We start from the raw sequence: 13,108 nt of genomic DNA, 5'->3' as shown, positions 1-13,108 counted from the left end.
GGTGAAGAAAGGCGAAAGATGTCGTGCGCTCATATAGATATTTGGAAATTGATGTTGCCTTCCTCTGCATTTGATACCACTTGTGTGCAATGTGTGAAACATTTGTCAGCTTGTGAAGTCTAAGCTTGGGGAACTTGTATTGCTGTAATTAAATGGCATGTGTGTGATTTTGAACAAATGACTGACAGCTGAATGAGCATCATTTGTGCCCTGTATGTGTGTATTCACTGTCCCTCTAATGACAGTTGATTGCAATATCATCCATGCCTGAGTGGTTGCTCACCCTGCTAGACGGATAAACCAACCGCCAAACCCCCAGGCTCTTCTGTGTGTGTGTGTGTGTGTGTGTGTGTTTGCGTGTGTGTGTTTGTGTGTGTGTGTGACTTGATTGGAGGTGAAACTCTGAAATCCTCCAAGGCTCATACAAATTTGCCACGTCAGGAAGGCAAATGTGCACACATACTGTACACATGGCCCATATACTGTAGATTTAAATACATCTGGTGTAATTTAGTTTATTTTCTCAGATTGCAAAAAAGGAGTAAATTCTATCATGGCCTTCATTCCCACATCAGTCCATTTGTTCTGATGAATTAGGAACAATATCAGTCAATCGCCGAGACGCCCCGCAAAAAATTGAATGCACACCTTATATTGAACCAGCCAACATGGAATCTCACATTCATATAATTCAATATCTGAGCAAGCCAGTGCCAGTTTCTTCTCTGACATGTACATTGGTACAGTATTTCAACGTACTAATGAGTAATGAGTGGTAGATAGTGGCAGTGAATTGCTGTCTTTGACACAGCAGACCACCGTTCAAATGCCTGTCAGGAACATTAACATCTTAATGGGAATGCTCAACCCAAATTCCAAGCCACTGTCTGTGTTAAAATGAGCAGGATGTATCAGGAAGGGCATCCGCCTCATGTAAAAACTATGCCAAAGAATATAATCACTGTGGCGACACCTGACGAGACGTGCCCCTACATGGAAAATCTCACTGACTGTATTGTCAACTTTCTACCAAGAGTGGGCTCTAATAAACTGTGAAAAGGTCATGAGTGCTTTAGTACAGTGGAGTTATATGCCCTGGAAATGTCTGTGTTGGATGGCTTACAATATCTCAGGGCAAATTATTTTTTACATTTTTTTTCATTAATTTGGTGCCCCCCCAGTTCTCATGGCATGGTGTGGTTGCGATTCAATCCTGAGCCCCTGTGACAATGCCAAAGTGTCTGAGCCATACACCGAACACGCCGTTGGTCACAATGCCGCTTTGAGTGCCATGAAGGTGGCAATGCGCTATACAAGCAAATGCCCATTTGCTATCCAAGAACCATTATATTTACCATTATGAATAAAAGTAACTTTATCCGAGTAGTCTTGACGCAAAGCGCTGAGGCCACTGCCCTGCCCTACCCCGCCTTCCGGTGCACCTGTCCTCTGAGCCAGCCTGGCATCCAGCAGTCTGGTTACCCAATAAGGGCAGACAGGCCTTGTTAGCTCAGTCAAGTGTATCTTTTCACCCCAAAGCCACGCTTGCGCCGGCATGCTGGCTCCTATAACCCTCTACGGCACTGTCTCCCAAGGTCAGCACGTCCTCTCAGTGTGGCGTGTTTTGTGTATGTGTCGTGTGTGAAGATAGATAAGAGAGGGCGTGCTGGGAGGGCAGCATTGAGATATGGGCTGGAAAGGATGGAAGCTAGAAGACAGAAACAACAACACAAATGTGTTTGTGTGCGCGTGCGTGACGAGATGTGTGTGGGATCGGGTGGAAAAGTGGGTCATGATACAGTATGTGTGCGTGGAGCTCACAAGCATTGTATTGAGCCCCAGGGTGGCCGCTGTCTGCATCTTCTGTGTCTCTCGAGCACACATTTGCATGCGTGCATAGAGACACATGCACACGCACACGCACACACACACACACACACACACACACACACACACACATACACAGCAATGCTTTGGCAGTGGCGGCAGCCTTTACCTTTCAGTGTTGTCTGCCTGAGCTAAACTCCTTAAAGGGAGAATCAGAGATACTGTAGTTATTTATACTCATCCTTTCTTGGTTCCTGCTCATCATGGTCACTTTTGGTTCTTTTCAGCTGCTGCTGAGGAGGTTTGCTGCATTTCCATGTGTTAGTGTCATTCGACAGGGAAAAATGAGTTACACATATTCTAAATAAATCTTGCAACAAGTAAAACATGCAGTCAGGTTACCTTAAAAACGTCATATGTTCTCTGCAGGAGCCCCAACACACACACAAAAGTAATATCAAATTGATACTAAATTCAAGCAAAACATATGAAAATACGGGTGTTTCACACTTGACAGGTTTGTTTTGGATAAAATGAGTTTTAGTGCTATTTCTCAAAGTGTGGTTTGTTCGATCAACTGTGAACGCTATCACTTGAACCCCGCTGTGCACCCGAAAAATTGGCCAGACAAACTCTTGGGCGGTTTGGATCTGTTCAGCTGAAATGGAAATGTTACACGGACCAACAAACACAGATAGTGTTTTTGGAGCAGAAGGCTTCGGGAAATCAGAAATATATAGCATTTAAGTTTGGTACGGTTGTCAAAAGTGTCAACAGTGCACATCATTTAATTCAGAAGCTCTTCTAGCTGTTTAAAAATAGAAATATAGCAAACCGATGAAACCAAGCAGATAATAATAATAATAATAATAATAGATTTTATTTATAAGCGCCTTTCAAGACACCCAAGGACACTTTACAATAACAAAAAACACAAAACAATACGGGTTGAGCAGCGGCAGCCAAAACGCGCCAGCGTTCACTCAACCCGAAAGTCAGAAAGAAACAAGGGAGGGAGAGGGGGAGAAAATAATGTTCATGTTTGAGGAGGTTTGAATTGCCTCTTCCAATAAAGTGATAGAAACTGACAAAATCAGGGATAAATTGATGCCCTCCCTAAAAAAAAAATTGTAATTAGGTGTAGATGCCACAAAATAGCAACAAGCACTTAGAACTGGGAGGATGATGAAGCGCCAGTGGCATGCATCTACCATGTATACAAACATGAACCCATGTTACATAAACTGTTGTCGTTAAATTATTCAACACGAGGCTCATCGGTAGCATTAATTAGGGTCCTAGCCGAAATAACACGGTTGCACAAACTGTCGTGACATCACTTCTGCAAACAAACAAGAACATCAGCACTTCACACAAAGATATTCATTTATTAAACTCACCTTTTGAGCTGAAAATGTGATACTTTAGTAGATGGCTGGATGAAATTCTGCTTTTGGTATGGTATTGGTATCACCTCAAGGTTTTTTGACCCACATTAAAACTTAAATAGGGCATAGTTGTGCAACTTTGTAAAGTAGGTCTACAAATCTGCAAGAAAGAATACACTTTTAGTAGCCAAAGAAACTTGGCTTCTACTATGGCTGGATCCATAATTGAGAATGGCAATTAAAGAAGTCTGTATCAAAGGTAGTGCTCTAAAAGCAGATTCTCCAGAGCTCCTTTTCTAATATGCCTATGTAAGATCGGACTGCTCTCACTTTGCCTGGACTATCTGAAATCCCAAGCAAGTTGCATAGAATAATCCCCATAGGAACTCCATCAAGATCGTATGCAGCATCATTCTATTATTTCACACTTCTGACATGGTATACCAGACATGCGGACGTCTAATGGAACATTTTTTTTACACAGTAAAGCTGGACACTGAATACTTTCTTAGTCACTTTCAGAAAAAAAAAGACTTTCCAGGTAAGTAGGAAAAGCAGCTGTCTGCTTAATTATAGCAAATCACTCAGTTTACACTTTGTGTTTGTATGTGGGTGCATCTGCATACTTTGAGTTTGGGGAAATTATCTTATTCCCATTCTGCTTGTTTTTTTTTTGTTTGTGTATGTGTGTACACCCATGCTCTCTGACACTGCAGCTGAGCCTCATCTCAGTATCTCTGCAGGGTGCTTTACACACCTGTGGGTAAATCAATAACAGAGTTACAGCACAGAAGTGTTTATTTTTTCCTCATTCTGAGCCGGTATTTGGTTGGTAACTACTACATTTGCCCACTTCTAGCTTAGATTTGTCTCCATATTCATTTAATTTATTTTGCTCTCTGCATGAATACACTTGCTTTTCCGTGCTTTTAACCCTGGCGTTTTTGTCCAACTAACCGTCTATATCAGGGGTGGGCAATTATTTTCCCGGGCGGGCCAAATGAGAAGCAGAAAATATTGTGGAGGGCCGGGCCAAAAGTTAGAAATCTACTCCTGATTTCGATTTTATTTCTACGTTGAAATAAGTTAATGGCATTGTTTACAGAAGCTGATAAGATTATGTATTATTTCTCGATAATGAAAATGCAGTTATTTTACAGAAAAATGATTTCTTCAGTGAAATTATGCAAAACAGTTCTAATTGTGCAACACTTGTAACTCTTTTTCAGTAAGATGAACACTACAATGCTTTCTGATTTTAAATTTCCCATGAAGATAGCACAATGTCTTTGTATGCCAGTAATAATGTAACAGAACTCACATTTTTTTTGTCCCAACTGCCAAACAATGTAGAAAAAATATAAGCAAGCATGTTTCAGTGTTTTGATTTTTTTTCTTGTTCAGGAGAGATCAATCTAGCCCAGGGGTAGGCAAACCTTATGGCTCGGGTGCCACATTGATTTCTAAATTTGACAGGTGGACCGGGTCAGCACAAGATACGGTACATATAAAAAAATGTATATGTTGACAGTCCATACCAAGCATCAACAGAACAAAAGTATTAAAGTATTACCTTTTTTTTTTTTTTTTAATGAGAACAGTGAAACAACTGTGATGAACGTCCAAGTATGTTAACATACAGTACATGTGTACACAAGCAACAAAGTGCAACCATATATTGCCCATAAACTGCAGCATACAGTACAGGTATATGACAAAATATAACAAAATTAGGACTATTTTCTCCAAAATGAGACAAGAGGTGGCTTTCTTTCCACTCACTGTCTCGAACTTGACCTCCCCTCAATCACCACACAAGACAGCGTTGCTCAGCTGATGTCGTGCATCGAACTTTTGAAGCCAGCCACGGGACGCTTCGAAGTCTTCGATGCCCATACCGCCATGGAAATCGATTGCTCTCTTATTAGCGGTCCAGTTTGCGGAAAGTTTTTAGCACGATAACAGTCAAACCATTTCAGGAAATGTTTATTTACTCGACTGTCCGTCGAGCCTCATACAATTCACCCTGAGCATGGAAACACCCAGAATCGGACTGAGCAAGAATCGCTTCCTTGTTTTTCAAAGTCTCGTAGATTTGAGTCTTTCAGACTCCAAGCGTCTCTTGAATGTTTCATACTTTGTAACCCGCTTTGTTTAATCAGATGCACTTCACTTACTGTTCCTCTTCGTTTGGATGCCATGATCTACAGGACGAAAAATGTTCGCAATTCCAGTAAAACTCACTACAATAAAGAGTCACTTGCATGTCGTCGTTTTGGAATCAACGATTGAAAATAGCGGCGCAGACACACTTATTCTGACGTATCGAGCGGAGTTACTTGATTTAGTGCTACTACTGCGGGCTTCCGTATCATCTACCCCTCCCTCTCTGTGCTCTGCAACTTCAAGTAACTACGCCACCTGGCGTTGAAATGCCTGTCATTACAAGTCCAAATGAAATGAATACAATCATTTACATCGAACCTTAATTGTGTACTGTGCCAACCATCGGCGGGCTGGATTAAAAAGACCAGCGGGCCGAATCCGGCCCGCGGGCCGTAATTTGCCCAGGTTTGGTCTATATGCTGCTTTCACAAATTCACCCACACCACGAACCCTCTCCCTCCAATCTGCATAGTGAGTATGCAGTCGAAATGTGTTCTGACCTTGGGTGCATGGTGCAGGCGCACAGTCTGACCCCAGGGGTTGCTTTTTCAATATCAGCCTGCCTGCTGTGTTTTTATATCGTTTTGTGGTGAAATCAATGCAAATAAACACTTGTAGGAAGACCGTTCATGTATTAAATTTGTCTGTTTTGCTCTGTCTGTAGAAGTCTTTTCAAAGAATGAGGTCACATATGAATAACAAACACACACACACACACACACACACACACACACACACACACACACACACACACATATATATATATATGTACTGTGTATATATATATGTGTGTGTGTGTGTGTGTGTGTGTGTGTGTGTGTGTATATATCTATATATATATATATATATATATATATATACACTGTATATATATCTCAAGGTAGACTGGCTTTGAAATTTGAACAGGTTTATAATTTGCCGGCCCCAACTGTTTTCAAAACACACTCTCAACATCTCAGGATAATCTTTCGGAGACATCCGAAAATTGGGACTTTTCCGATTTTGATCGCAAGGGAGGGCAAATACTCAACTTCGGCCAGATTGTTGGTGTGTGAAGCACGCTTTTGAGGCTATGCAGGTTATGGTTAGGATTTGCAAGTGGATAAGAAATGCGTTAGCAGTTAAATCTGGGTAAGCGATTATCATTTAGGGCGTGACCTGGAGTTACATTTTGTGTCAGTGGAGGAGTGGATCAAAAGAGATATGCTTCAAAATACCAACTTACCCGTGACCCCTAAACAGGATGCTTGTGGTCAACATGAAGGGATGTTCAATACCACTTTTTTCAGACTGATAACAGTACTAGTCCTGAACTCCGGAGTACTCACTGATACCGATGCCAAGTAACCGATACCACTAGTACTTTAGATACATAAAATGACAATTAAACCAATGACAGATACTGCATCTCAGTAGGTCCTCTTTGCTTAATAATTCACAAGCAACTGACTTTTGAAAGTACAGACACGCTCACGAATTCCAGGATGCTTGTCTTAACCCTCAGGGGTTTTCACCATCAGATAAGTCAACAGTTTTTTGCGTACATCTGCAGTAACCACATTTCACATAATTGCCTGATGGCCATGATATGCAAAAATTTAGCAAATCACCCCCTTGCCATTGGCTACACCTCTATACCTATGCAAATGTTATGCAAATCGAACTTTCCAGAGATTTCCTAATCACAGCGTTTCAGAGTTGTTTCAAAATAAGCATACTTACATGCTGAGTCATTGCAAGTAACTTTGCCACAATGATGTAGCGAACCGAAGAGCAAACTTGGGAACCACCAATTGGTTATTTTTGTTGTCAAAGCATGATACGACATGGGAGTTGTTCCTAGCCTGGCGTCACGTTTTTTGAAACTTCCAAGGATGATGATTCAATATCGAAAGTAAATCTTTGTATAGGTTTACAAGAGTCCATCCATTTTCTAACCTGCTTATCCTCACGAGGGTCTCGGGCGTGCTGGAGCTTATCCCAGCTTTCTTCAGGCAGTAGGTGGGATTCACCCTGAACTATTTGTCAGCCAATCGCAGTGTTTACAGAGAGAAGAGTTTTAATTTGATTGTTTCCCTTCTGCTTGTAAGATAGTTTACTCTTTCTGTAGTCGTGTCTCCCTGAATGCAAGGGGGCTCATGGGATATTGTGAAAACAAATTGGGAATTTTGGAAAATAGATCTTTTAATTGCTTGTATCTAAATACTTGGTTGTCTGGAATCCCTGACCACTCATCAAGTGTGAAGTCACACAACCAAGGCCCAACCTGCTGCAGAGACTGGAATGGCTCGAAACCTTACCTGGAATCTCTAGGGATATGGTGACCTCATCATCATCATCATCATCATCATCATAGAGGGCAGAATGATTTTAAGAAGAAAGATTTGACCTTTACAAAAAAGTCTTCATCAGTATCTGAATAAATATGCACTTGGAATGATTATTAAACGCCCCCCCCCCACAGTATTGTTAAAATCAATTAAATTTTTACCGACCAAAGTGTTTGCATAATGCGGGGTGTCTACTCCCTTTTGAATCAAATATTTCATCATGACTGAACTAAGTAACGTGTGAACAATGAAATCTGTTTTTTTTTTCTCCACAGATGACCCAGCTGAAGCAGACCTATGGCTTCTGAACAGCTGCACTGTGAAAAATCCAGCAGAAGACCACTTCAGAAACTCAATCAAGTACTGAATTCCCAATTACTTTTCCCACCAGCATTTCTATATTAAACTTTTTAATTACTGGTACTTGCAAATGTTGGTTTACAAACAGCCCACCTCGCCATGACATTGCTCGGAACTGTTAAGCGGCTATTTCAATGCACATTACACACACATGAGCAGAGAATTACAGAAAGGGATGTACATTTGCATAAACACAGTGAAATTAAGCGAGAAACTGTTTTGCATTTTGATTAATTTTCCTCCATCAGGGGCACACCCACACGCGGCGGATGCGCTTATTGTGCTAGTGAGAGCAAACAATGATTCACTTGGGTTTGTTACAATTTTGGTGTTAAACTGTTTTTACCTCTGCCAGCAAAATCAACGTCAAAAGTCAGCCAAGTTGTACTTAAGTGCAGTGTACGGTGTAAAGTCTTTATGTGCTGGATATACAGATTTTTCACTGAGTAAAATGCTGGTAAAAGTTTCTTGGTCACAGGTCAAAATATATTTAAAACAGAATGCAATGATTTGAACATCCTTTTCAACTCTTATACAGTTCAATACACTGCAAAGACAAGCTATTATTAGTATACCGTATTTTCCGCACTAAAAGGCGCACCTAAAAGCCTTCCATTTTCTTAAAAGCTCACAGCGCGCCTTAAAATCCGATGCGCCTTGTGTATGGTCATTACGGTAATATGTCGACCCCAAAATGGCTCCTTGCTCGACACACGCTGACAACGGTGAGTTCAAACTTAAGGCGATCGGTTTCGCAGTTGAACACGGAAATAGAGCAGCGGCAAGAAAGTTAACGAGTCAGTTATACCTTGCTGTTGGTTAAATGAACTGTGTCGCTGCTTTATTAAAAAGTTTTACTGACATCTGATTGTTCTGTTGGCGTCTTCCTGATCGTAGCTCCATCTAGTGGATGCATTGTAGATTGCGTCTCATAATGCGGTGCACCCCATGTATGAAAAAAATGACAAAATAGGCCATTCAATGAAGGTGCGCCTCATAATCCAGTGTGCCTTTTCGTGTGGAAAATACGGTATCTAGATAGCATTCTCTCATTCATTAATTCTCCAAATCATTTTGTGGCACACTTAGAACGAGCAGTGCCATCAGCAAAACTACGGTAAGTGATAGACTTGTGCGCCCAGATAATACCTGCATGTTTACATATGGTAATATAATAATGCCACTTTGACGCTATTGTGAGTCTCTAGTGGATAGATTCATTCATGAAGTTTGGGTCCGTCTGTGGCTCTGGCTTTGAGGACATAAGTGGCGTACAGAGGTGTCAAATCCAGGTCCAGAAAGTAAAAACAGTTGAACTTTAGTCATTGGTGCTTTGACTCAACTGGCAGGTAAACGGCTCCCTGTAAGTAAATTGGGATTTAATTTGTGAGTGATTAAAACCATGCATAAAGCACACCTGTGGAATAATCACGCTGTCTAATTAGCAAAATGATGTGACTCATCTGTGAGGTGGATGGATTGTCTCGGCAAAGTAGAAGCACTCGCTAAGTAATACAGATTTACACGTGACTGAGCATTTTTGAGGGGAATAGGCATTTTGTGAAGTTAAAGTCTTCAATCTTTGAGTTCCGCTCACAAAAAATAGGAGCAAAAACATGAGTTACCGGTACTTAAAGTTTGTGTTCAGTGTGTGGTACCGTGGCAAATACTATTGTAAAAGTACTTTTGTATTCAAGTCATGCAGTATGAAAAAAAAATGCATGAAAACAAAAACAACAATTTGAGATTCAGTGATGATCATTAATTGAATCATATGAAATTGTCGCTTCCTGAATCATAACCGTAAATCAGTCATGAGGCGGTTATAGTTTCCCATGCATGGTTCCGTTTAGATTTTCAGGGATTTTAGCGAAGGGATTTCAGTCCACTTTGTTGTGGTTCAGAGAGGCAGTATGAAAATTCATTTTATTCCTTCTGGAGAACTGGGACACAGGTTCCCTGCCAAATATGGATGCAAATGTTTTGGAGCGTCGGTCTGTGAGAGAATGTGAGCAGATGGGCATATGACTTATGTACATTGTTCAACCATCAATCCACTGTATCTTAGCCTCTGTGATTTCCGTGGGAGCTGGCTCCGATCCCAGCTTCCAATAGGCACAGAAGAGACACCTTGTTGATTACTTACTAATTGACACCAAGGGAAATTTAAAATCTGCAAGGAACTTAACTTTAATTTATACCAACCACATATCCAATGAATTTAGGACATTGTGGAAAATGTCAGTCAAACAGAATACAGTGATCTGCGGATTATTTTGCATTTATATTCAACTGAAATAGCTACAAACCAAAGCTATTTCCCCTCCAAATTTTCTCTCATTTTATATTTGATGTAACATCTTCCCAAAAACATTAGACAGGGTCAACAAAAGACTGGGAAAGCTGAGGAGTGCAAAAAAACAGCACCTTTTTGGAACATTCCAAAGGTGAGCAGACTTATTAGAAAAAAGTGTGTGTCATAATTGGTTATAAAAGGAGCATCCTTGTAATGAAGCTCCAAGCAAGGATGGCACGAGTTGCACTACTTTGAACAAATACTTGAACAGTTTCAGAACATTCCTCAACATACGATGGCAAGAAATTTGGGGATTTTGTCACCTAATGTCCTTAATACAATATCATCTGAGTAGTCAGAATCTCTCGAGGAATCTCTGCACATAAGTAGAATGCCTGTGACCTTTGACCCCTCAGGCGGAATTGCATTAAAAACTGGCAACATTATGTCAATGATATTGCCACGTGGGCTCAGGGACACTTCAGAAAACCAGTGCCAGTTAACACCGTTTATCACTACAGTGAAAAATGCAAGTTAAAACTCAACCCTAAAAGCGAAAGCCATATATCAACAACTCTCCAAAAATACCACTGGTTTCTCTGAAACCCAAGCTCATCTGAGATGGACTGACGCAAAGTCGAAAAGTGTGATGCGGTTTTACGAATCCACATTACACATAGATGTCGTGTCCTCTGGGACGAAATGGAGAAAGTGAATTGTTATCAGCGCAAAGTTCGTAAGGCAGCATCTGTTATGGATCGTATGGGGATGTGTTGGTGTCCATGGCATGGGTGCATACAGGGTTTGGAACAACATAAAGTATGCTGGAATACAAGCAATATCTTTTTCAGTGTCACCCCTGCTTATTTTGGTTAGCAAATGTCAAGGCCACACTCCGCGCTTGTTACAACAGCATGACTTTGGAGTAAGACTTTGATTACTAGACTGGCTTGCCAGCTGTCCAGACCTGTGTCCAATTCAGATTATGTGGCGTATCATGAATACAACAATGGAGACCCCAAACTGTTGCCCAACTGAAGTTGTACATGAATAGGGAATGGAAAGGAATTTCACTGACAAAGCTTCGACAATTAGTGTCTTCAATTTCCAAATGCTTAGTGAGTGTTAAAACAAAAGGCTATCTAACACATTGTGAAACATGCCCTTGTTCCAAATTGTTGGAACATGTTTCAAGCATCAAATTCAAATGAGTGAATATTCGTTCTCGCTCGCAATCAATCACTTGTTTGACAACAACAAAAATCATCAGTTTGAACATTAAATATGTAATAATTGTATTGCATTAAATTGAATATACTGATGGTTGAAAAGGATTTGAAAATCATTTTATTTTGTTTTTATTGATGTTTTACAAAATGTCCCAACTTCAGTGGAAATGGGGTGGGTTTGTGCTTTAGAAGGAAACTCAGAAGGCCTGGACAGCCGCTGTAGGAGCAATTGAAGAAAATCATTTGTGGAGCTTCTATCCATTTTGTGTGTTTGTCCTTGATATGGTTGCTGGTGTTCGAGTTTTGATTTTGGGCACGCTGGACTGTCCCGGTCAATTGCAAGGTACATGTAGACAAATAGCCATTCACAGAAAAAATAATTAGAAGAAGAATTTACAGCCATTTGTCACATACATAATATGAAAAAAAACACGGTGCATTTCACCAATCACAGTCCTGGATACATCAGCAAACACACAGCTAGTGGCACACATTGGGCTACTTTAGCACCTGTGGAACAGATCGGGGTAAGGGTGTCTTGCTCAGTGGTTGATAGACTTGAACTGGTTTTGCCGTCGTGGCAGGCGACGATCTTACCCATTTGACCCCGGCTGCCCTTTCAACAATTTACAGTCTTGAATAAATGTAAGGAGCGTTTCGTAATGGAGGAAGAGGAAGCTAGAGTACTTGGGGAACCCGTATCTCCTAATTGAAGCAGATGCCCTAATCCCTAATTTTCCCATGCTTCCACTTACGTGAAATCGATTCATCCCAAACTTCCAAACACATTTTAGGTGTCAGCACATTGTTTTAAAATCACCATTGGTGAAAATCATAGCCAATGTACTCTAATTGTTTTAAGCAGGAGCTCCCTTTGTTGTATAAATTGGTAATGTAGCAATTCTTGAATGCTAACAAGTAAATTAGTGTTGATCATGGGGTTTAGGTATGCATGTTTTAAAATGCTAAACTGAATAGTTTAATTTAGTGTCAGACACCTTTCAATTCATTGACTGTGATTGCGTTACAGAAGGTGTTGCTCACCAGCGTGTAATTAAACAGCTCTGTTCATGCTTGCATTTTTGTTGTAGATTATTTTTTTTCTAGCTGGCTGTCTCTAGGAAGTTTTACGATACAGAGAATGTTTGCTTAATGAATTAGAACCAAATTCAGAGTTCTGTACATCCGTTTCTGAAATACGCCAATCCCCCTGTTTTATTGAAATTCATTTCATTATCATTTTAATATTCATGAAACAGCCATGAGAGAGCGAGGGGAGCGGGGAAAAAAACACTTTTTAATTGAAAAGGGACACACAACACACAGAATGAACTCTTGGAATATGTCCAAATTGTATATGCTTTGCTTATTGTGTGTATTGAGCCAGATGTTTGCTTTGGTGCTGCAAATAATTACTATGGCCTCTAGAAACTCTCTTGGCTGTGTTGCCTTGGCAGACGAGAAACTTTTAACCTTTTTTGGCCTCAATTGTGCAAACCACTTGTTCCTTTA

The 13,108-nt window shown here is 40.6% G+C and overlaps 1 protein-coding gene across 1 annotated transcript in view; it reads left to right on the top strand.

The window, feature by feature from the left end:
• cdkal1 (CDK5 regulatory subunit associated protein 1-like 1) overlaps positions 1-13,108 on the top strand; it is a 194,652-nt gene that overhangs the window by 19,737 nt on the left and 161,807 nt on the right. The window contains exon 4 of the mRNA XM_086113711.1: positions 7,987-8,071. Within this exon, the coding sequence (XP_085969837.1) occupies positions 7,987-8,071 (85 nt within the window). The remainder of the gene's footprint in view (positions 1-7,986; positions 8,072-13,108) is intronic.

The sequence above is a fragment of the Hippocampus guttulatus genome, chromosome 6 (genome assembly GCF_054856545.1).
Source record: "Hippocampus guttulatus isolate MCC_2025c chromosome 6, RoL_Hgut_1.0, whole genome shotgun sequence".
In the NCBI taxonomy this organism is placed as follows: Eukaryota; Metazoa; Chordata; class Actinopteri; order Syngnathiformes; family Syngnathidae; genus Hippocampus; species Hippocampus guttulatus.
The sequence above is the reverse complement of the archived record's forward strand: the minus strand, read 5'-3'. Positions and strand labels throughout refer to the sequence as shown.